The sequence below is a fragment of the Macaca mulatta genome, chromosome 19 (genome assembly GCF_049350105.2).
Source record: "Macaca mulatta isolate MMU2019108-1 chromosome 19, T2T-MMU8v2.0, whole genome shotgun sequence".
NCBI classification, from domain to species: domain Eukaryota; kingdom Metazoa; phylum Chordata; class Mammalia; order Primates; family Cercopithecidae; genus Macaca; species Macaca mulatta.
This window is the reverse complement of record NC_133424.1, coordinates 61,651,564-61,674,350: the sequence shown is the minus strand read 5'-3', so window position 1 is coordinate 61,674,350 and position 22,787 is coordinate 61,651,564. Positions and strand designations below refer to the sequence as shown.

The following is a 22,787-nucleotide window of genomic DNA, read 5'->3' as shown; positions in this document are numbered from 1 at the left end:
GGTCTCTGTAACTCCTCCAACACTTCCTTCTCAGTGACTATCCAACATGCAGCCAAGGAGAGATGAAGCCTCTTCCGGGACTGCCACATTCAGTGACCAAACAGCCTGAGTAAAGTGTGTGTGGCCAGGTGCGGTGACTCACGCCTGTAATCCCAGCACTTTGGGAGGCTGAGGCAGGCGGATCAGTTGAGGTCAGGGGTTCGAGACCAGCCTGGCCAACATGGCGAAACCCCGTCTCTACCAAAAATACAAAAATCAGCCGGGCGTGATGGTGCACACCTGTAATCCCAGGTACTTGGGAGGCTGAGGCAGGAGAATCGCTTGAACCCAGGAGGCGGAGGTTGCAGCGAGCCGAGATGGCACCACTGCACTCCAACCTGGGTGACACAGTGTCTGTTTCAAAAAATAAATAAATAAAGTGTGTGGATCAGGAAGAGGTGGGAAGGGGAAACCAGAAACCTTTTTGAGCCGATTCTTGAGGAAGATGATCCAACAATCAATAATACTAGACACCCGCAGATAGTGAAGAAGTTACAAAGTCCCATTGAATACCTTAAATATCAACTAAACTGCAATCAATGTCTTCCGGAGTTAGTGTTGGGGTTAGGTGGTTGCTGCCCCCTAGTGGACATCTTTAGGTTTAACATAGTGGAACGCGCCCAGCCGTTTAAGGGAACCCTTGTGAATCGAGGGCCCCATGAGCCAGAGAAATTGCCTCAGGCAGGGGAGTGGAGGCGAGTTTTCTCCAAATGGGGTAGCTGCTGCTGGGTGCGGTGCCTCACACTTGTAATTCCAGCACTTTGGGAGGCCGAGGCAGGAGGATCACTTGAGCCCAGGAGTTGAAGACCAGCCTGGGCAACACAGTGAGACTCTGTCTCTGAAAAAAAAATTTTTAAATTAACCAGGTGTGCTGGTGCATGCCTAGAGTCCCAGTTACTCAGGAGGTTGAGGTGGGAGGATCACTTGAGCCCAGGAGTTCCAGGCTGCAGTGAGCCACGATCATGCCACTGCACTCCAGCCTGGGCAACACAGCAAGACTGTCTCAAAACAGAAAATGAAAGAAACAGGGGTAGCTGTGACTTGTATGTAAAACTCAGATGACCTGAGGACCAGACCGGCTGTGCTCTTGGATGTACCCTTTACCTTTGGCCATTTCCAGTATTACTAGTGAAGTTCCAGTTAACCTACCTGAGAATGAGGGTATGAGGCTGGGGAGTTAAAGGCCTCCACAGGCCAGGTATTTGCTTTCAATGAGAGCTTAATAGCGATTCATAGTGGTTTTTTTTTTTTTTTTTTAATTGTTATTATTAAAAGAGACAGGGCCGGGCACGGTGGCTCACGCCTGTAATCCCAGCACTTTGGGAGGCCGAAGGGGTGGATCCCGAGGTCAAGAAATTGAGACCATCCTAGCCAACATGGTGAAACCCCGTCTCTACTAAAAATACAAAAGTTAGCTGGGGTGGTGGCAGACGCCTGTTATCCCAGCTACTCGGGAGGCTGAGGCAGGAGACTCACTTGAACCCAGGAGGTGGAGGTTGCAGCCGAGATGGCACCGCTGCACTCCAGCCTGGTGAGAGAGAGAGACTCTGTCTAAAAATAGATAAATAAAAATTAAATTAAATGTAAAAAATAGAGATGGGGTTTCACTATATCGCCCAGGCTGGTCTTGAACTCCTGGACTCAAGCGATCCGCCCACCTCCCAGTGTGAGCCGCGGCACTCAGCCTAGCTGCCTTTTCTTTTTAAAAGGGGTGTACTTGGTGGCCGTGTCAGGCAGGTGGCGCTGTGGCACTGGGAAACGGCTTCCCGGAGCACTCCAGCAGCCATTTAGTCATTAAAGCTGTGTTTCCTTTTCTACCGGGATCCCACATCGTTCCCGGTAAAGGGGAAGAGGGCAGCACATGCCACAGCCCCTGACCGATAGAATCCCCTGATAACGGGGCGTTCGTTGTTTGAGCATGTAAGACATCAGTACCAATTATACCCGCTCAGTCGTGGAAACCACACAGCAGGACGTTAAATTGGCCCAAAGCGCCACACCCAACTAGAGCACTTCAGCTTCCCTTCCCACTGCGAGCCTGATTCGTTGAATTCAGGCGCTTGAACCGAGAAGTCTGTGGGTCAGGGACCACAGCCTCAGCCCTGGAGCAACTTGGGGCTGGGGAGTAGCCTAGGGGGACAGCAAAGGCAGGGGGAAAAAACTCACTGTTGGTCTGGCGTGGTGACTCACACCTGTAGTCCCAGCACTTTGGGAGGCCAAGGCGGGCGAATCACTTGAGGTCAGGAGTTCAAGACCAGACTGACCAACATGGAGAAACTCCGTCTCTACCAAAAATACAAAATTAGCCAGGCGTGGTGGTGCACACCTGTAGTCCCAGCTACTCGGGAGACTGAGGCAGGAGAATTGCTTGAACCTGGGAGGCGGAGGTTGCAGTGAGTGGAGATCATGCCATTGCACTCCAACCTGAGCAACAAGAGTGAAACTCCATCTCAAAAAAACAAACAAGCAAACAAAAGGCCGGGTGCGGTGGCTCACGCCTGTAATCCCAGCACTTTGGGAGGCTGAAGTAGGTGGATCACCTGAGGTCGGGAGTTCGAGACCAGCCTGGCCAACATGGAGAAACCCCGTCTCTACTAAAAATACAAAATTAGTCAGGCGTGGTGGCGCATGCCTGTAATCCCAGCTACTCGGGAGGCTGAGGCAGGAGAATTGCTTGAACCCAGGAGGTGGAGGTTGCAGTGAGCCGAGATCTCACCATTGCACTCCAGCTTGGGGGATGAGAGCAAAATTCCATCTCAAAAATAGGACAGTGGGGACCCCTATTGCTGGCCATCCTCCTCTACTTGGATGAGAGAATTCCCTACTGGATCCTAGGGATTCTTCTTATATATATATATAAGAAGAAAATATATATATATATCTTATATATATATATATATATTTTTTTTTTTTGAGACGGAGTCTCGCTCTGCCGCCCAGGCTGGAGTGCAGTGGCCGGATCTCAGCTCACTGCAAGCTCTGCCTCCCGGGTTCACGCCGTTCTCCTGCCTCAGCCTCCCGAGTAGCTGGGACTACAGGCGCCCGCCACCTCGCCCGGCTAGTTTTCTGTATTTTTTAGTAGAGACGGGGTTTCACCATGTTGGCCAGGATGGTCTCGATCTCCTGACCTCGTGATCCGCCCGTCTCGGCCTCCCAAAGTGCTGGGATTACAGGCTTGAGCCACCGCGCCCGGCTCTTCTCATATTTTTGAACCAGGCCCATGGAGGCCCTGTCCTTCCAATTCCAGAAAGCCACACCTTTGTCAACATCCCATCCTCTTCAACACTACCAGGTCCGGACTTTCATTTTGTCCTACTTACAAGCCAGCCTGGGCCGGGTGCGGTGGCCTCATGCCTATAATCCCAGCACCTTGAGAGGCTGAAGCAGGAGAATCTCTTGAGCCCAGGAGGACCAATAGTTTGTCTTTTTTAAGCTATGAGATGTCCCTTTAAGCTGCGGCCCAGCTAGTCCTCGTGATGATGATTGGGATAACAGGGCCTTTGTTATCGCAGTCACAGCTAACTAAGGGCAGGTGAGCATTGTCCTCATTCAACACCCACCTGCCCTTAGTTAGCTTCGACTGGACGGCAGCTGATACAACACAACAATGCAAGCCATTACCCAAAAGCCATTTCTTCCAAAGAATACGTAAGGCCGGGCGCAGTGGCTCACACCTGTAATCCCAGCACTCTGGGAGGCCAAGGCAGGAGAATCGCTTGAGCCCAAGAGTTCCAGACCAGCCTGAGCAACATAATGAAAGCCCATCTCTGGGCAATGTAGCCATACCCTGTCTCTACAAAAAATAAAAAATTAGCTGGGCACAGTGGCATGCACCTGTAGTCCCAGCTACTCGGGAGGCTGAGGTGGGGGAATCACTTGAGCCCAGGTTGGAGTGCACCATTGCACTCCAGCCTGGGTGACAGAGTGAGACCCTGTCCCTAATTCAGTCAATCAATAAAATAAAAAACAAAAATAAAACAAGCTACCCCATTACTGTTTCACAAATGTTGCCAGAAGACACAAGACTCCTGGGCCAGAGACAAATAACTTTATTACTCACCAGCCAGCAGGCAGCATGAGCATCAGCGCCTTCGTATTCGTTCTCCTGGACTCCGAGGTCCCACGGAGGTTGATGCAGACGTCTATAATTCCGTGGGTTCTGAAGAAGATAAAGAGCTCCTGGGTGGAGCTAGATTTTAAAAAGCTCTTGCTAAAGAGGCTCCCACTCAAATGCGGCCATCTGTCTGGTCACTTGCTACAGCCGCATTAGTGAAATTTCCACACGTGAGATGTGGCATCTTCAAGATCCAAAAAAGCTTATCAGTAGCGACACCTTTGTAGTCGGAGGTGGCAGGACCAACAGTTTGTCTTTTTTAAGCTATGAAATGTCCCTTTAAGCTGCGGCGCAGCTAGTCCTCGTGATGATGATTGGGATAACAGGGTCTTTGTTATCGCAGTCACAGCTAACTAAGGGCAGGTGGGCATTGTCCTCATTCAACACCCACCTGCCCTTAGTTAGCTTCGACTGGACGGCAGCTGATACAACACAACAATGCAAGCCATTACCCAAAAGCCATTTCTTCCAAAGAATACGTAAGGCCGGGCGCAGTGGCTCACACCTGTAATCCCAGCACTTTGGGAGGCCAAGGCAGGAGAATCGCTTGAGCCCAAGAGTTCCAGACCAGCCTGAGCAACATAATGAAACCCCATCTCTATAAAACAAACAAACAAAAAAGTAAAACTTAGCCGAGTATAGTGGTGTGCACCTGTAATCCCGGCTACTCAGGAGGCCAAGGCAGGAGGATCATTTGAGCTCAGGAGTTTGAGACCAGCCTGGGCAACATAGTGAAATCTTGTCTCTACTAAAAAATTTTTTTATATTGGCCAGGTGCAGTGGCTCACGCCTGTAATCCCAGCACTCTGGGAGGCTGAGGTGGGCAGATCACGAAGTCAGGAGATCGAGACCATCCTGGCTAACACAGTGAAACCCTGTCTCTATTAAAAATACAAAAAATTAGCCAGGTGTGGTAGCGGGCGCCTGTAGTCCCAGCTACTTGGAAGGCTGAGGCAGGAGAATGATGTGAACCCGGGAGGCGGAGCTTGCAGTGAGCCAAGATCGCACCACAGGCCGGGCGCGGCGGCTCAAGCCTGTAATCCCAGCACTTTGGGAGGCCGAGACGGGCGGATCACGAGGTCAGGAGTTCGAGACCATCCTGGCTAACACGGTGAAACCCCGTCTCTACTAAAAAATACAAAAAACTAGCCGGGCGAGGTGGTGGGCGCCTGTAGTCCCGGCTACTCGGGAGGCTGAGGCAGGAGAATGGCGTAAAAACCCGGGAGGCGGAGCTTGCAGTGAGCTGAGATCCGGCCACTGCACTCCACCCTGGGCGACATAGCGAGACTCCGTCTTAAAAAAAAAAAAAAGATCGCACCACAGCACTCCAGCCTGGGTGACAGAACAAGATGCCATCTCAAAAAAAAAAAAAAAAATATATATATATATATATATATATATATATATATATAAATTAACTGGGCATGGTGGCATGCAACTGTAGTCCCAGCTACTCAGTAGGCTGAGGTGGGAGAATCGCTTGAGCCCAGGAGTTCAGGATGCAGTGAGCTATGATCACGCCACTGTACTCCAGCCTGGGTGACAGAGTGAAACCCCATCTCAAAAAAAAAAAAAAGCATGTAAGACTGGTAAAAACACATGAACAGATGCTCAGCATAACTAGTCCTTAGGGAAATGCAAACCAAACCACAATGGAGCACCACTCCACACCCACTAGGATGGCTACAGTCAAGAAAACAAACTGGGCAGGGCGCGGTGGCTCACGCCTGTAATCCCAGCACTTTGAGAGGCCGCGGTGGGAGGATCACCTGAGGTCAGGAGTTCAAGACCAGACTGACCAACATGGTGAAACCCCGCCTCTACTAAAAATACAAAAAATTAGCCAGGCGTGGTGGCGGGTTCCTGTAATCCCAGCTACTCAGGAGGCTGAGGCAGGAGAATCGCTTGGACCCAGGAGGCAGAGGTTGCAGTGAGCCAAGATTGTGCCATTGCATTCCAGCCTGGGCAACAAGAGCAAAACTCCTTCTCAAGAAAAAGAAAAGAGAAGAAATGCAAATAGCATGTGTTTGGCGTGGAGGTGAAGAAATGGGAACCGTCGTACATGGATGGTGAGAATGTACAATGGTCCAGCCACCGTGACGGTTTGGCAGTTCCTCAAAAAGTTAAGCACGGAATTAGCCTTTATATGACCCAGTCATTCCACCCTTAGGTACCTACCCAAAAGAACTGAAGACAGGTCTTCAAACAAAAACTTGTACACATTACCTGATACTTTTTTGTGGGGAGGGGGACAGAGGCTTGCTCTGTCACCTAGGCTGGAGTGCAGTGGTGCAATCATAGTTCACTGCAGCCTCAAACTCCCGAGCTCAAGTGATCCTTCTACCTCAGCCTCCCGTGTAGCTGGGATTACAGGTGCACACACCACCCCACCCAGCTAATTTTTAAAAATTTTTTGTAGGCATGAGGTCCCACTATATTGCCCGAGCCTGGTCTTGAACTCCTGGCCACAAGTGATCCTCCCACCTTGGCCTCCCAAAGTGCTGGGATTACATGTATGAGCCACTGTGCCCAGTCAATACTTTGTGCTGGAGAAAAAAAAAAAAAACTTGCTGGGAGCGGTGGCTCACTCCTGTAATCCCAGCACTTTGGGAGGGCGAGGCAGGTGGATCATTTGGGGTCAGGAGTTCGAGACCAGCTTGACCAACATGGTGAAACCCCATCTCTACTAAAAATACAAAAAAATTAGCTGGGTGTGGTGGTGTGCACCTGTAATCTCGGCTACTCAGAAGGCTGAAGCAGGAGAATTGCTTGAATCCGGTAGGTGAAGGTTGCAGTGAGCCGAGATCACGCCACTACCCTCCAGCCTGGGTGCCAGAGTGAGACTCTGTCTCAAAAAGGAGAAAAAAATTATAAGCGCTGATAATAGCAGGTCCTGGTAAGGATCAGGGCCACTAGAACGCCCTCACGCATTGCTGGTGGTAATTCAAAATTCAAACGGTGCAACTACTTAGGAAAAGATTTTGGCAATTTCTTATAAAGTCATACATACACTTTCTATACCATCCAGCCATCCCAATCCTAGATATTCAAGAGAAGCAAAAACGTGTGTCCAACACCCACAATTTTTCCAAATCTAATCTGAGTTTGTGTATCGGCCCCTTGGCTTGCCTACGTCTTTGTTCTAAAAAGGTAAATCTGGCCGGGTGCAGTGGCTCACACCTGTAATCCCAGCACTTTGGGAGGCCGAGGAGGGTGGATCACAAGGTCAGGAGATTGAGACCATCCTGGCTAACACGGTGAAATCCTGTCTCTACTAAAAATACAAAAAAAAAAAAAAAAAAAAATTAGCCGGGCGTGGTGGCGAGCTCCTGTAGTCCCAGCTACTTGGGAGGCTGAGGCAGGAGAATCGCTTGAACCTGGGAGGTGGAGGTTGCGGTGAGCCAAGATTGCACCACTGCATTCCAGCCTGGGCAACAAAGCGAGACTCCGTCTCAAAAAAAAAATAAAAAGGCAAACCCATCCCAGTTTTGGCCGCAGTCCATTTGCTTGGGTGCAGTTTTGAGCCAACGTTACCACTCTGTTCCCTCTAGCCACACTCGTCGTCCTTTTGATATTACCAGTTCCTTGGCCCCAGTCTTTTTCTTTTCTGAAACAGGGTCTCCGTCTGTCACCCAGGCTGGAGTACAGTGGCGCGATGATGGCTCACTGTAGTCTCGACCTCCCAGGCTCTAGTGATCTTCCCACCTCAGCCTCCCGAGTAGCTGGGACCACAGGCGCCCACCCCCACACCCGGCTAATTTTGTAATTGGCATCTGCATTCTTAAGTCCTCATCCCAGCCTCCTGCCTCCTTTCCTCTGACAACCTGCGGCCTCGCTACCTAGAGATTTCTTTTTGTATACAATGAACCATTTTTTTCAAATGACCTGCTTGTCTGGGGGCCTTTAGTGTCTTACGCATTCTGTTTACAGTCACCTGTCTTTCCCTGCACCTGAGACCTGGAACAGACAGCATCTTAGGGGGCCTCGCCGGGTCCCAGGTGAGGGGACACCACAGCCATCCCACCCCCTCGGCCGCCTCTCCAGAGGACACTGCACTAGCTGACCACAGCTATGCTGCCCACCCTTGCTTCACAGACATCCAGTTTATTCACTGGCCTTACAGGTGACCTGCCATCACCATTAGGAGTGAATGTCTTCCACCTCCGTAGAGGGCCAGACAAACTCCATGCTGCTTGTCAAAACAGCACCAGGCCGGGCGCGGTGGCTCCCATGTGTAATCTCAGCATTTTCGGAGGCTGAGGTGGGCAGATCACTTGAGGTCAGGAGTTCGAGGACCAGCCTGGCCAACATGGTGAAACCCCGTCTCTACTAAAAATACAAAAGTTAGCCAGGTGTGGTGGCATGTGCCTGTAGTCCTACTCGGGAGGCTGAGGCAGGAGAATGGCTTTAACCGGGGAGGCAGAAGTTGCAGTGAGCCAAGATCGTGCCACTGCACTCCAGCCTGTACGACACACCAAGACTCAGTATAAAAAAAAAAGTAGGCCGGGCGCGGTGGCTCAAGCCTGTAATCCCAGCACTTTGGGAGGCCGAGACGGGCGGATCACGAGGTCAGGAGATCGAGACCATCCTGGCTAACCCCGTGAAACCCCGTCTCTACTAAAAAATACAAAAAAAAAAACTAGCCGGGCGAGGTGGCGGGCGCCTGCAGTCCCAGCTACTCGGGAGGCTGAGGCAGGAGAATGGCGTAAACCTGGGAGGCGGAGCTTGCAGTGAGCTGAGATCCGGCCACTGCACTCCAGCCTGGGCGACAGAGCGAGACTCTGTCTCAAAAAAAAAAAAAAAAAAAAAAAAAAAAAAAAAGTATATATATATATATACACACATATATACACATGTGTGTGTGTGTGTGTGTGTGTACAAAAATTAGCCAGGCATGGTGGTGGGCACCTGTAATCCCAGCTACTCAGGAGGCTGAGGCAGGAGAATCGCTTGAACTGGGGAGGTGGAGGTTGCAGTGAGCCGAGATTGCGCCACTGCGCTCCAGCCTGGGCAATACAGCAAGACTTTGTCTAAAATCAAACAAAAAGAACACGGCACCAGGACAGATGGAGAATTTTCCTTTGTGGTTACCAACTGTCATACACACCACTAGGCCTGTGTGATAGAGATGTCAAATAGATTCTTGGAGGGAAGACGCGCAGGTAGAGGAGGGAGCGTCCCTCCATCCCATGACTCCGGCTGGACGAGAACAGTCTGCCTGCACCATGGCCAGCAGCATCCCAATAAAGAGGGACTGTGTCCTTATATTTATAGAATCAGGGAACAGGAAACATCTATGTGGCAATGACAGCTTCCTGGTCAGGAAAAATGTTCTGGCTAGAAAGGGGCAGCCTCTGGGACAGAGCAGCTGGTATCAGCCTGTTCTTCTGTACCCGTGATGTCAGCGCAGGCTTGCTGAGCCAATTCTGCTATGTTACCAAAGAGAGGATCAGATGAGCCTCAGGGCTCTTGAGATTGGTCGCTCAGGATTGCTGCCCAGATCAGAAGTGGGCATTGCTGAGCTGGGGCTCAGATTTCTGGGCAAGGAGACTGCCAGGCTAGTGCTGGTTCCTCTGAGGGCTGCAATGCGGCTGATTCTGGGAACCCTAGTATATCACGCTGAGCCATCTAAAAATCAGCCCAAAGTTGTATCCTCCCCAGTTCAATTAATCATGAGGAGCGGCCTGGTGCTCACACCTGTAATCCCAGCACTTTGGGAAGCCGAGGAGGGCAGATCACCTGAGGTCAGGAGTTTGAGACGAGCCTGGCCAGCATGGGGAAACCCCGTCTCTACTAAAAATACAAAAATCAGCTGGGCACGATGGTACACACCTGTGGTCCCAGCTACTCAGGTGGCTCTGGCACGAGAATCGCTTGAACCTGGGAGGCAGAGGTTGCAGTGAGCCGAGATCGCACTACTGCACTCCAGCCTGAGGAACACAGCAAGACTCCATCAAAAAAAAAAAAAAAAAAAAAAGAAATCATGAGGAGTTGTCCATGAAGCCATGGATATAGATGGAAAGAAGACAAAACAGTGGGTATAGATGGCAGAACGGTTTGTGCTGTCCACTCAAGCAATTTGCTTGTTTTGCTTGTGTCATTGCTTATGGCAACACCTTAGTTTTTTTTTTTTTTTTTTTTTTGAGACGGAGTCTCGCTCTGCCGCCCAGGCTGGAGTGCAGTGGCTGGATCTCAGCTCACTGCAAGCTCCGCCTCCCGGGTTCACGCCATTCTCCTGCCTCAGCCTCCCGAGTAGTTGGGACTACAGGCGCCCGCCACCGCGCCCGGCTGGTTTTTTTTTTTGTATTTTTTAGTAGAGACGGGGTTTCACCGTGTTAGCCAGGATGGTCTCGATCTCCTGACCTCGTGATCCGCCCGTCTCGGCCTCCCAAAGTGCTGGGATTACAGGCTTGAGCCACCGCGCCCGGCCTTTTTTTTTTTTTTGAGACAAAATTTCGCCCTTGTTGCCCAGGCTGGAGTGCAATGGCGCCATCTCGGCTCACCACAACCTCCGCCTCCTGGGTTCAAGTAATTCTCCTGCCTCAGCCTTCCGAGTAGCTGGGATTACAGGAATGCGCCACCATGCCTGGCTAATTTTGTATTTTTAGTAGAGATGGGGTTTCTCCATTTTGGTCAGGCTGGTCTCGAACTCCTGACCTCAGGTGATCCGCATGCCTCGGCCTCCCAAAGTGCTGGAATCACAGGTGTCAGCCACCACACCCAGCCAACACTTTATTTCTTATTTCCACCTGATGCACTGCCATTGTCTACGCTCAATCTTCTGGATTTGTGGGTCAGATTACACTGAGTTCCTGATGGTCAGGTCAGGTTTTATCATTGCTCTGTGCACCATGGCCAGGTATCTATCTCTAACCGAGAGAAGGAACTGTTTCTTCACACAGATGGGTTGTGTGCAGAAGATGGCATGGCTTTGGGCCAAAACCCTACGAGTTTATGCCAGAAAATGCTCCTATTGGCACTTTCTGGAGATCATACAGCATCTTGATTTGCCACATTCTTTTCTGAGTATCATGTGATCTGCTGAGTCATAAGACTGAGCTTAAGCTCAGCATGGGCCGGATGCGGAGCCTTCTCAAGGACTTGGACCACACTCCAAGTTGGCATTTTTGTAGGTTACTCACTAAATGGGTTGGAAAATACCTCAAATATGGTATATTTTTCCTTTTTTATTTTATTTGTATTTTTAAACTTTATTAGCCTGGCCAACATGGTGAAACCACGTCTCTACGAAAAATACCAAAATTAGTCAGACGTGGTGGTGCACGCCTGTCATCCCAGCTACTCAGGAGGCTGAGGCAGGAGAATTGCTTGAACCCAGGAGGTGGAGGTTGCATTAAGCTGAAATTGCGCCAGTGCACTCCAGCCTGGGTGACAGAGCAAGACTCTGTCTCAAAAAAAAAAAAAAAAAATTAAAGACCAATTGTTTGGTTTGTTTTGAGACAGAGTCTCGCTCTGTTGCCCAGGCTGCAGTGAAGTATGATCTCTGCTCACTGCAACCTCCACCTCCCAGGTTCAAGCGATCCTCCTTCCCCAGCCCCCCTAGTAGCTGGGACTACAGGCACACACCACCATGCCCAGTTAATTTTTGTATTTTTAGTAGAGACAGGGTTTCGCCATGTTGGCCAGTGTGGTCTCGAACTCCTGACCTCAGGTGATCTACCTGCCTCGACCTCCCAAAGTGCTATGATTACAGGCATTAGCCACCGCACTAACCTAAAAAATTTTTTTTAATTATATGGGCATGGTGGCGTGCACCTGTGATTCCAGCTACTTGGGAGGCCGAGGCAGGAGGATCACTTGAGCCAGGCTACAGTGAGCTGTGATCACACCACTGCACTCGAGCTTGGGCGAGAGAGAGAGACTGCATCTCAAAAATGAATAAATAGGCCGGGCCAGTGTCTGCTAATCCCTAAAAGGTCTGAGTATTTTCCTTTTCCCAATACACAGTTACTGCATAAATGGAGACAAGTCCCATTTGAATGGAAAATGCAAAATATAAGCTTGCAGCAGTTATTTTAGGGTAATTCCTCAAGAGTACCAGCCTCCTCTTCAATTAAGGAACTTTTGGTCTCCAAATCGGTTTACATGTGGAATTCGTGCAAATTCTCCATCTTGATGACTCATGTCGGATTTCTACACACACGACCTGGAGTCTTCCTGTTATACAGATATTTCAACAGAGATGAATTAATACACGGGTCTTAGATAAATTAAACAGGTCTCAGGAAACCTTGAAAGGAATGAGAAGAAACAGCGCAGAAATAGTAACTGCACCATATAAAAATAGTAACTGCAGGCTACACCTATCACTCCAGGACTGAGCTAGAATTATCAGGATCTAAAATGTTGAGGCAGCAGCCCTGCAGAACCGAAACCCAGACTAGAGCCAGGGCCTACCGGGGTGGCGCTGGTGTGACAGAAGGCTGACAATGACGTTGGTTATGGCGTCGGGCGCAGTGGCTCATGCCTGTAATCACAGCACTTTGGGAGGCTGAGGTGGGAGGACCCCTTGATCCCACGAGTTTGAGACAAACCTCGGCAACATGGCGAGACCCCCATCTCTACAAAACAATTTGAAAACAAAAAATTTAGCTGGGTGTGGTGGCGTGTACCTGTGGTCCCAGCTATTCTGGAGGCTGAGGCGGGAGGATGGCTTGAGTCTGAGAGGTCGAGGCTACAGTGAGCCTCGACCACTGCACTCCATCCTGGGCAACAGAGATAGAAAAAGAAACAGAAAAAGAAACAGGTTATGGAGATGCCAAAAAATAAAACTTAAAACCTGGAAGAGGGCCAGGCGCGGTGACTCACACCTGTAATCCCAGCACTTTCAGAGGCTGAGGCAGGTGGATCACCTGAAGTGGAGTTCAAGGCCAGCCTGACCAACATGGTGAAATCCCGTCTCTACTAAAAATACAAAAATTAGCTGGGCGTGGTGGCAGATGCCTGTAATCCCAGCTACTCAGAAGGCTGAAGCAGGAGAATTGCTTAAACCCAGGAGGCGGAGGTTGCAGTGAGCTGAGATCGTGCCACTGCACTCCAGCCTGGGCAACACAGCAAGACTCCGTCAAAAACAAAAAACCTGGAAGCAACTGCTGCTGTCAGAGGGAGCGTTGTTCTGGGACGATGCTTGCTTGAAAGCCTGGAGCAAATAGATGAAGCAAATCCCTGCTTCCTCCTCCAATCGCTGGTCTCCGTCTAGCGCCCTCTTTAGGCCGGGGCTTATAGCAACCGACTGGGAAAGCAAAAACAAGGCTTGCAGAGGCCCCGCCCCAGCATCACAGAGCTGAGACAAGGGTGGATTTGCAGCTGAGAGACAAAAGCTCAAACTCGCACATGGACGGAGTGAGTTCCTGTGGCTTCGCAGCAGCTGACATTTCCAAATATAAAATCATGCATTACAGATGCTCTCTGGATTGCCCACATTTCTGTTCCAACTCAGCCACTTTCAATTTTTATTTTATTATTATTATTTTTGAAACAGAGTCTTGCTCTGTCACCCAGGCTGGAGTGCAGTGGCGCAATTTCGGTTCACTGCAACCTCCGCCTCCTAGGTTCAAGCGGTTCTCCTGCCTCAGCCTCCTGAGTAGCTGGGACTACAGGTGTCCACTACCACACCCAGCTAATTTTTGTATTTTTAGTAGTGACAGGGTTTTGCTATATTGGCCAGGCTGGTCTCGAACTCCTGGCCTCAAGTGATCCATCTGCTTGACCTCCCAAAGTGCTGTTTTACAGGCATGAGCCACCACGCCCAGCATCCAACTCAGCCACTTTCTGTGTGACTTTATTAGAGCCACTTTTCTGTGTCTCACTTTTCTCATCTGCAAAATGGAGAAAATGATAGTACCTACCTTATATGGTTATCATCGGATTCACTGATTTAGTGCACATGAAGCACTTAAAACAATGCTGGACAGATATATATAGAAAGTACTGGAGGCTGGGCATGGAGGCTCACACCTGTAATCCCAGCACTTTGAGAGGCCGAGGTGAGTGGATCGCTTGACCCCAGGAGTTTGAGACCAACCAGGGAAATATGGTGAGACCCCACCTCTATCAAAAATCCAAAAAATTAGCCGGGCATGGTGGTGCGAGCCTGTAGTCCCAGCTACTTAGGAGACTGAGTGGGAGAACTGCTTGAGCCCAGCAGGTGAGGTTGCAGTGAGCTGTGATTGAGTCACTGCATTTCTGCGTGGGTGAGAGTGAGATCTTGTTGAAAAAAAAGAATAAAAAGTGGCCAGGTGCGGTGGCTCACGCCTGTAATTCCAACACTTTGGGAGGCCGAGGCAGGCAGATCACCTGAGGTGAGAAGTTTGAGACCAGCCTGGCCAACATGGTGAAGCCCCATCTGTACCAAAAGTACAAAAATTATCCGGGTGTGGTGGCGGGCACCTGTAATCCCAGCCACTCCAGGGGCTGAGATAGAATTGCTTGAACTCAGGAGGTGGAGCTTGCAGTGAGCTGAGATCGTGCCACTGCACTCCAGCCTGGGTGACAGAGCGAGACTTTGTCTCAAAGAAAAAAAAAAGGAGAAGAAGAAGAAAAGGAAGGAAGGAAGAAGGAAGGGAGGGATGGAGGGAAGAAGTGAGGAAGGAAGGGAGGGAGGGAGGAAGGAAGGAAGAAGGAAGGGAGGGAAGGAGGAAAGAAGGGAGAAAGGAAGAGAGGGAGGGAGGGAGGGAGGAAGGGAGGAAGGAAGGAAGGAAGGAAGGAAGGAAGGAAGGAAGGAAGGAAGGAAGAAGGGAGGAAGGAAAGAAGAGAGGGAGGGAGGAAGGAAGGCAGGAAGGAAGGAAGGCAGGCAGGCAGGAAGGGAGGGAAGGAAGGAAGAAGGGAGGAAGGAAGGAAGAGAGGGAGGGAGGAAGGAAGGAAGGAAGTTACATTACAGTGATTATTACTACTTGTGTTGGTGAAAACTAACTCAGCATCCTCCAGAGAAGTCGCGGTTGCCACACAACACTTGGCTATGTTTCAGCGCTACTCTGCACCCACAGTGACAGATACTTGGATCTCCTCCAATTTGGAGGAAGGATGTTTTGGTTTTGATTTTTGGACGTGTTGGTTGTTGGTGGCTTTCATGCTATTTAACTAATAATTGCTGTCAGTTCAACCTTGTCATTACCAGTTTAGCTTGTTACGCGTTATTTAGTTAAACTGCATGTATAATCATGCATATTTGCCTCAACCCTGTGTGCGCCTGGCCTGCAATTTCCCACTAATTAGACTTTTTAAAGACACGTATGCATTTATCTACTCAAATTTGCATCATCCGTTTCCCTATTGCCAAAGCAGATGTACACAACACCCACCCACCCCCACTCCAGGAAATACTTTGCTTATTATCACGGAGTTATTTTTCCACTGGAAAGTTGAAACTGGGTAGGAGGGGTACAGATGGGGTCTTGTCCTACTGAAGTAGCACACTGCAGACAGAAGGTGCTGGGTCTCAGGCAAGAACAATGGGGCTGAGGGGAGGAAACGGACTCTGAAATATCTGAATTACAGCAGCAAATCCACCAAGAACCCCAAACCCAACACTCCAGCTCCAGCTCCCACCCTGGAAGGATCTAGACACCCACCAGTTCCCCCAAGAATCAAGCCTCTGGACACAATTCCTCTCAAATGGCTTTATTTCCCCAGTGTGAGGAATCTGTGAGTGGTGAGGGGTCTGTGGTCCCTGTTACCCCAAGGACCCTCCATTCTCCCCTGTTGTGGCGGAGTCCCCAGAGGGATAATGGCCCGGGCTCCAGGACTTGATCCTCCCAGGCTGGGGCTGGTTCTGGGAGGAACCGGGCATGCTGTGGTTTGTACGGATGACACTCCCAAAGGTGGTCCCAACAGTGGCCCAGATGGGCACGGGGCTCACCTCAAGGACAAGGCCACCAGGTGCGGGGGCCGAGGCCCAGATGAGCCTTACTCTAGGAGCAAAATCCCCTGTGGGGGCTTCTCCTTGAAGTCTGCCAGCAGGGCTCAGTCTGGGGGAAGAGAGAAAAGAGAGAGCTGGGGATTGGCAGGGAAGGGGAGAGACAGAAAAGCTGGGAGACTGGCATAAAAGAAGGAACACGAAGACCAGAGTACAAAATGCTCAAAGGAGACCAAGAGAGTGACCCAGGGACACTGGCAAGGCGCCAAGAGAGAAAAACACGCAAACATACAGGAACAGAGGCTGGAGATGCACAGGCTGATGATACACACTAACCTTTGGGCCCAGGGAGGTCAGGGGGTGGCGGCCCACCTGGGGGCAGCAAGGCAGAGCGGCTCAGGGCCTCGGCCACCCACCCGAGGACGCGGCTACAGTGCTGGATCTGGGGAAAGGGAGGAATGTCAGAGCAGGAGATGGAAACCCCTGCCCGACCCCTGCCGCAGTTCCCCAGCCAAACCCCAAGCCCTCACCTCCCGCTCCAGCACTTTCAGGCGCTGTTCGTACTCGCGGATGTGTCCCAGCTGTTTCAGTGCCATGTCCACCCTGAGAAGGGAGGGCCTCTTACCGGGGGCACCCGTAGCCCACCCACCCCCCGGGGGCTCGCCTGCTTCCTGGGCCTCCTCCCTCCCTCCCAGGACCCTGACTTCAACCGAAGTCAGGATCCGCCCCAGGCCAGAAGCCCCATCCCCGACCAGGCCCCGCTCTCACTTCTGGGACGTGCGCTTCAGACGCTCGGAGTCGCTCTCCCGCTTGTCCCTAGCGCGTGCCAGCAGGAAGTTCTCCTTATGCACCGATTCCCACGTTAGCAGCTTCCGCTCGGCTTCCTTAGAAAGGCAGACCACTGCAGGGGCGGGCGGAGTCAAAGGGCTAAGGCCACGCCCCTTCCCAAGCCCAGCAGCCCCTTCCGACACCCTCAGAACACGCTATCTCAGACCCGGCCCCTGGTGATTCGAGAACATGCCCCGCCCCTCACCCCTAAGCCCTGCCCCTCAGTGCTTAAGCCGCGCCCCTTGTTTAAACCCCGCCCCTCGCTGCCTAAGCCACGCCCGTTAGTTATTTGGGGCATGCCCCTTCCCCTCGCCTTCCAGGCTGCCGGTCCCCTATTCTTCTTTTTAAGCCAAGCTCTGTTCTCACGGAAATGCTCGAGGGTCGGGGAGGACGGCTGGGGGCTCCGGGGGCGCCTGCACAATTGCCTGAGCAGGAGGCGCAAGTGGGAGATGACGATAAAGGGCGGGGCCAGCGTGGGCCGAGAGTGGAATTCCCGGATGAGGCGGTAGCGCTGCGCCTTCCAGTAGAGATCGCTGTTGCCCTGTACTTTGCCGAACGTGTAGCTGCAGAGGCCAGAGGTCAAAGGTCACTTGAGGTCAGGGCCCAGCCAAGGGCAAAGACAAAGGTTAGATGCCAGGCAATAATTTTTCAAAGTCTACGGCAGCAGACAGAAGTCAAGATCACTAAAGTAAGAGGTTACAGGATGCGATTAGAAGTCAGGTTAGGGCCGGGCCCATTTGCTCACGCCTGTAGTCCCCGCACTTTGGGAGACCGAGGTGGGTGGATCACCTGAGGTCAGGAGTTCGAGACCAGCCTGGCTAACATGGTGAAGCCCCATCTCTACTAAAAATACAAAAATTAGCCAGACATGGTGGCGGGTACCTGTAATCCCAGCTACTGGGGAGGCTGAGGCTGAGGCTGAGGCAGGAGAATCGCTTGAACCCAGGAGGTGGAGGTTGCAGTGAGCTGAGATCGTGCCACTGCACTCCAGCCTGGGAGACAGAGTGAGACTCCGTCTCAAAAAAAAAAAAAAAAAAGTCAAGTTAGAAGGGCCAAGGGTCAGATGTCAGAGGTCAAGTTGGACGTGGTATCAAGGCTTAAGGTAGAGGTTGAAGTCATGTTAAAGTTGGGCTCAAAAATTAGCTAGGACACAAATAACTGACATCAGAAATGAAAATGGAGACATTACTACCGACCTTACCGAAATAAAAAGGATTGTAAGAGATGTCAACAAACTAGATAAGTGAAATGGACAAATTCCTAGGAACACACAAATTACCTAAGCTGACTCAAGAAAAAATAGAAAATCTCAATAGACTTATCATAAGAGATTTAATCAAAAACCTTTCAATAAAGAAAAGCCCAAAACCAGATGGTTGTGCTGGTGAATTCTATCAAACATTTAAAAAAGAATCATAATAACAAGGATGTTCCTCAAATTCATCCAAAAGACTGAAAAGGAGAGAACATTTCCTAACTCATTCCATGAGGCCAGCATTACCGTAATACCAAAGCCAGATAAAGATATCACAAGAAAGTTACAGACCAGTAGCCCTTATGAATATACATATAAAATCCTGAAAAAATACTGGCAAATCTAATTCAGCAGCATATTAAGTGGATTTTACACCATAACAAAATGGGATTTATCCTAGGAAAGTAAGGGTAGTTAAACATACAAAAATCAGTGCAAATACCACATTAATAGAACAAGGTGTGGGGGAAACCACATGATCTCAACCAACACAGAAAAGGCATTTGACAAAATTCAACAACACTTCATGATTTTTTTTTTTTTTGAGACAGAGTCTCGCTCTGTCACCCAGGCTGGAGTGCAGTGGCGCAATCTTGGCTCACTGCAAGCTCCCCCTCCTGGGTTCATGCCATTCTCTTGCCTCAGCCTCCCGAGTAGCTGGGACTACAGGCACCCACCACCACGCCCAGCTAATTTTTTGTATTTTTAGTAGAGACGGGGTTTCACCATGTGTGGGCGGCAAGCCACCCAGGTGCCGAGGCAAGAGACCAAGGGCACGAGCTGTTCCAGTGTAATAAAATACATAAAATAACAAGAGTTACACTAGATATAGATCGTAGATATGATTATATATGAATATCATTAATCATTAGTTTGTAGCAATTACTCTTTATTCCAATATTATAATAATCCTTGCTCTACAATTATAACCTAGGAAAAACCAGGCCATATGGAGATAGGAGCTGAAGCGACATAGTGAGAAGTGACTAGAAGACAAGTGTGAGCCCTTTGTCACGCCCAGACAGGGCCACTAGAGGGCTCCTTGGTCTAGCGGTAACACCAGCGTTTGGGAAGACGCCCGTTACCAAGCGGACCGTGGTGTAGCGGTAGCGTCAGTGCCAAGGAAAAGCACCAGCTACTTAGCAGACCGGAAAAGGGAGTCTCTCTTTCCCCAGGTGAGTTTAGAGAAGACTCTGCTCCATCACCTCTCATGGAGGGCCTGACATCAGTCAGGCCTGCCCACAGTTATCCAGAGGCCTAACCATCTCCCTGTGATGCTGTGCTTCAGTGGTCACACTCCTGTTTCACTTTCATGTTCCATCCTGTACACCTGGCTCTGCCCTCTAGATAGCAGTAGGAAAATTAGTGAAAGTATTAAAGTCTTTGATCTTTCTGAAAAGAGCATAGAAGAAATAATGACGTAAGCTGTCCTCTCTGTCTCCGCCTGGGCTATCTAACAGGGAAGGGCCCCTGTCTGGTGGACACGTGACTCACGTGACCTTATCAATCATTGGAGATGACTCACGCTCTTTACCCTGCCCCTTTTGCTTTGTATCCAAAAAATAACAACGCAGCCAGGTGTTCAGGGCCACTACTGGTCTCCCTGTCTTGGTGGTAGTGGTCCCCTGGGCCCAGCTGTCTTTTCTTTTATCTCTTTGTCTTGTGTCTTTATTTCCACGATCTCTCATCTCCACACACAGGGAGAAAAACCCACAGACCCTGTAGGGCGGGCCCCTACAACTATGTTAGCTAGGATGGTCTTGATCTCCTGACCTCGTGATCTGCCCACCTTGGCCTCCCAAAGTGCTGGGATGACAGGCGTGAGCTACCAAGCCCGGCTTTTTTTTTTTTTTTTTTTTGAGACAAGGTTTCACTCTGTTGCTGGCATGATCATGGCAGTGGTGAAATCATGGCTTACTGCAGCCACAGCCTTGCCCTCCTGGGCTCAAGCCATCCTCCTGCCTCAGCCTCTTGAGTAGGTGGGACTACAGGCATGCACCACCATGCCTGGCAAAATTTTTTTTTTATTGAGATAGGGTCTCACTATGTTGTCCAGGTCGGTCTTGAACCCCTGGCCTCAAGTGATCCTCCCACTTTGGCTTCTTAAAGTATTGGGATTACAGGCATAAGCCACCATGCCCAGGCATCATAATTTTTAAAAATCATAAACTAGGAATAGAAATAAACTTTCTCAACATGAGAAAAGGTACTTCTGAAAAACGCACAGCTAACATCATACCTAATGGTGAAAGACTGAAAGCTTTCTGCCTAAGATCAGGAACAAGACAAGGACATCCACTTTTACCACTGCTATTCAACATTGTACTGGAAGTTCTGGCTAGAACAATTAAACAAGAAAAAAATATATAAAAGGCATCCAAATTGGAAAGGAAGAAGTAAAAATATCTCTATTCACAGATGACATGATCCTATATATAGGAAATGCCAGAGACTCACAAGAAAGCTTCTAGAGCTGCAGATTCAGCAAAGTTACAGGGTACAAGATCACACAAAAATCAGTTGTGTTTCCACACACCTGCAATGAACAATTCAAAAACGAAATTAAGAAAGCAATTCCACTTACAGCAGCATCTAAAGGTTAAGCACCTAGGAATAAAGTTAACCAAAAGGGTAAAAAACCTGTAGCCTGAAAACTACCAAATATTGCTGGAAAAACATTAAAAAGAACACCTAGATGAAATGTCAATACTACCTGAAACAATCTACAGATTCAACGCAATCCCAATGAAAATTCCAACAACTGGCCGGGTGCAGTGGCTCATGCCTGTAATCCGAGCACTTTGGGAGGCCAAGGCGGGTGGATCACCTGAGGTCGGGAGTTCGAGACCAGCCTGACCAACATGGAGAAACCCCATCTCTACTAAAAATACAAAATTAGCTGAGCGTGGTGGTGCACGCCTGTAATCCCAGCTATTCAGGAGGTTGAAGCAGGAGAATTGCTTGAGCCTGGGAGGCAGAGATTGTGGTGAGCTGAGATCGCGCCATTGCACTCCAGCCTGGGCAACAAGAGTGAAACTCTGTCTCAAAAAAAAAAAAAAAGAAAAAAGAAAAGAAAATTCCAACAACCTTTTTGACAGACATGGAAACTGATCTGCAAGTTCATATGGAATTGCAGGAGGCCCTGAATAGCCAAAACAATCTTGAAAAATAAAGGAGACTCATACTTCCAATGTCAAAATTTGCTACAAACCTACAGTGATAAAAACTGTGTGGGCTAGACGTGGTGGCTCATGCCTGTAATCCCAGCACCTTGGGAAGCTGAGGTGGGTGGATCACCTGAGGTCATGAGTTCGAGACTAGCCTGGCCAACATGGTGAAACCCCATCTCTACTAAAAATACAAAAAAAAAAAAAAAAATAGCCAGGCCTGGTGGCAGGTGCCTGTAATCCCAGCTACTCAGGAGGCTGAGTCAGGAGAATCGCTTGAGTCTGGGATGTGGATGTTGCAGTGAGCAGAGATCGCGCCACTGCATTCCCGCCTGGGTGACAACAGTGAGACTCCGTCTCAAAAAAAACCCCAAAAACCTGTGTGGTACTGGCATAGGGATAGACACAGATGAGTGGAATAGAATTGAAAGTCCAGAAATATACTCATACATCTATGAGTGTCATGCATTTAATTGTAGCCTGCTAAAGATATACTGAAGTCTGGTCAGGCGCAGTGGCTCATGGCTGTAATCCCAGCACTTTGGGAGGCCGAGGCAGGTGGATCGCCTGAGGTCAGGAGTTTGAGATCAGCTTGGGCAACATGGTGAAACTCCGTCTCTACTTAAAAATACAAAAATTAGCTGGGCATAGTGGCAGGCACCTGTGATCCCGGCTACTCAGGAGGCTGAGGCAGGAGAATCCCTTGAACCCAGGAGGCGGAGGCTACAATGAGCCGAGATCGCGCCACTGAACTCCAGCCTGGGTAACAGAGCAAGACTCTGTCTCAAAAAAAAAAAAAAGTAAGTAAAAAAAAAGATATGTTGAAGTCATAACCCGTAGTGCCTCAGAATGTGACCTTTTAAATTTTTTTTTATTTATGAAATACATGGCTTTATTCAGAAATAGAGTTTACAGATGTGATTAAGTTAAAATGAAGTTATTAGGGTGGTCCCTAATCCAATTTAAGCAATGTTTTATTAAAAAGGGAAATTTGGAAGATGAAAGCAGAGGTTTCAATGATACAACTAAAAGCCAAAGATGGCCAGCAAAATACTAGACGTGACAGGACAGACATGGAACAGGCTCTCCCCCACAGCCCTCAGAAGAAAATGACTTGGTCGATGTCTTGATTTTGGATCTCTAACTGTGAGACAAGAAATTTCTGTGATTTAAAGCCACACAGTTTTTGGTACTTTGGCAGCCCTAGGAAACTAATACAATAGGTCCAGCACAGGGGCTCATGCCTGTAATCCCAGCACTTTGGAAGGCCGAGGCAAGGCAAGAGGACTGCTTGAGCCCAGGAGTTCAAGATCAGCCTGGGCAACATGGCAAGACCCCATTACTAAAAAAAAAAGAAAGTCAATGAAATTTTATATTTTCTCGGCAAAAATCACGCCAGTAAGAAAGGAAGCAAACAGAGGGACCCAACATAGGATTAAAAAGGAGTTTCATTTCTAAAAAAAATAGGCCGGGCGCAGTGGCTCACGCCTGTAATCCCAGCACTTTGGG

General features: G+C 49.5%; 1 protein-coding gene across 30 annotated transcripts in view; it reads right to left on the bottom strand.

The window, feature by feature from the left end:
* Positions 1 to 15,777: 15,777 nt before the first annotated feature.
* Positions 15,778 to 22,787, bottom strand: part of TRPM4 (transient receptor potential cation channel subfamily M member 4) — a 48,467-nt gene continuing 41,457 nt past the window's right edge. For 19 of the 30 annotated variants that reach the window (XM_077980495.1, XM_077980475.1, XM_015124542.3 and 16 more), the window contains 5 exons: positions 17,223 to 17,419; positions 16,797 to 16,929; positions 16,559 to 16,631; positions 16,365 to 16,470; positions 15,778 to 16,140 (listed from right to left, as the gene is read on the bottom strand). In XM_077980495.1, coding sequence (XP_077836621.1) covers positions 16,136 to 16,140; positions 16,365 to 16,470; positions 16,559 to 16,631; positions 16,797 to 16,929; positions 17,223 to 17,419 — 514 coding nt within the window. In that variant the 3' untranslated portion in view covers positions 15,778 to 16,135. Of the gene's footprint in view, positions 16,209 to 16,320; positions 16,471 to 16,558; positions 16,632 to 16,796; positions 16,930 to 17,222; positions 17,420 to 22,787 lie in introns of all 30 variants that reach the window. The other 11 variants (XM_077980477.1, XM_077980478.1, XM_077980480.1 and 8 more) reach the window with 3 other exon arrangements.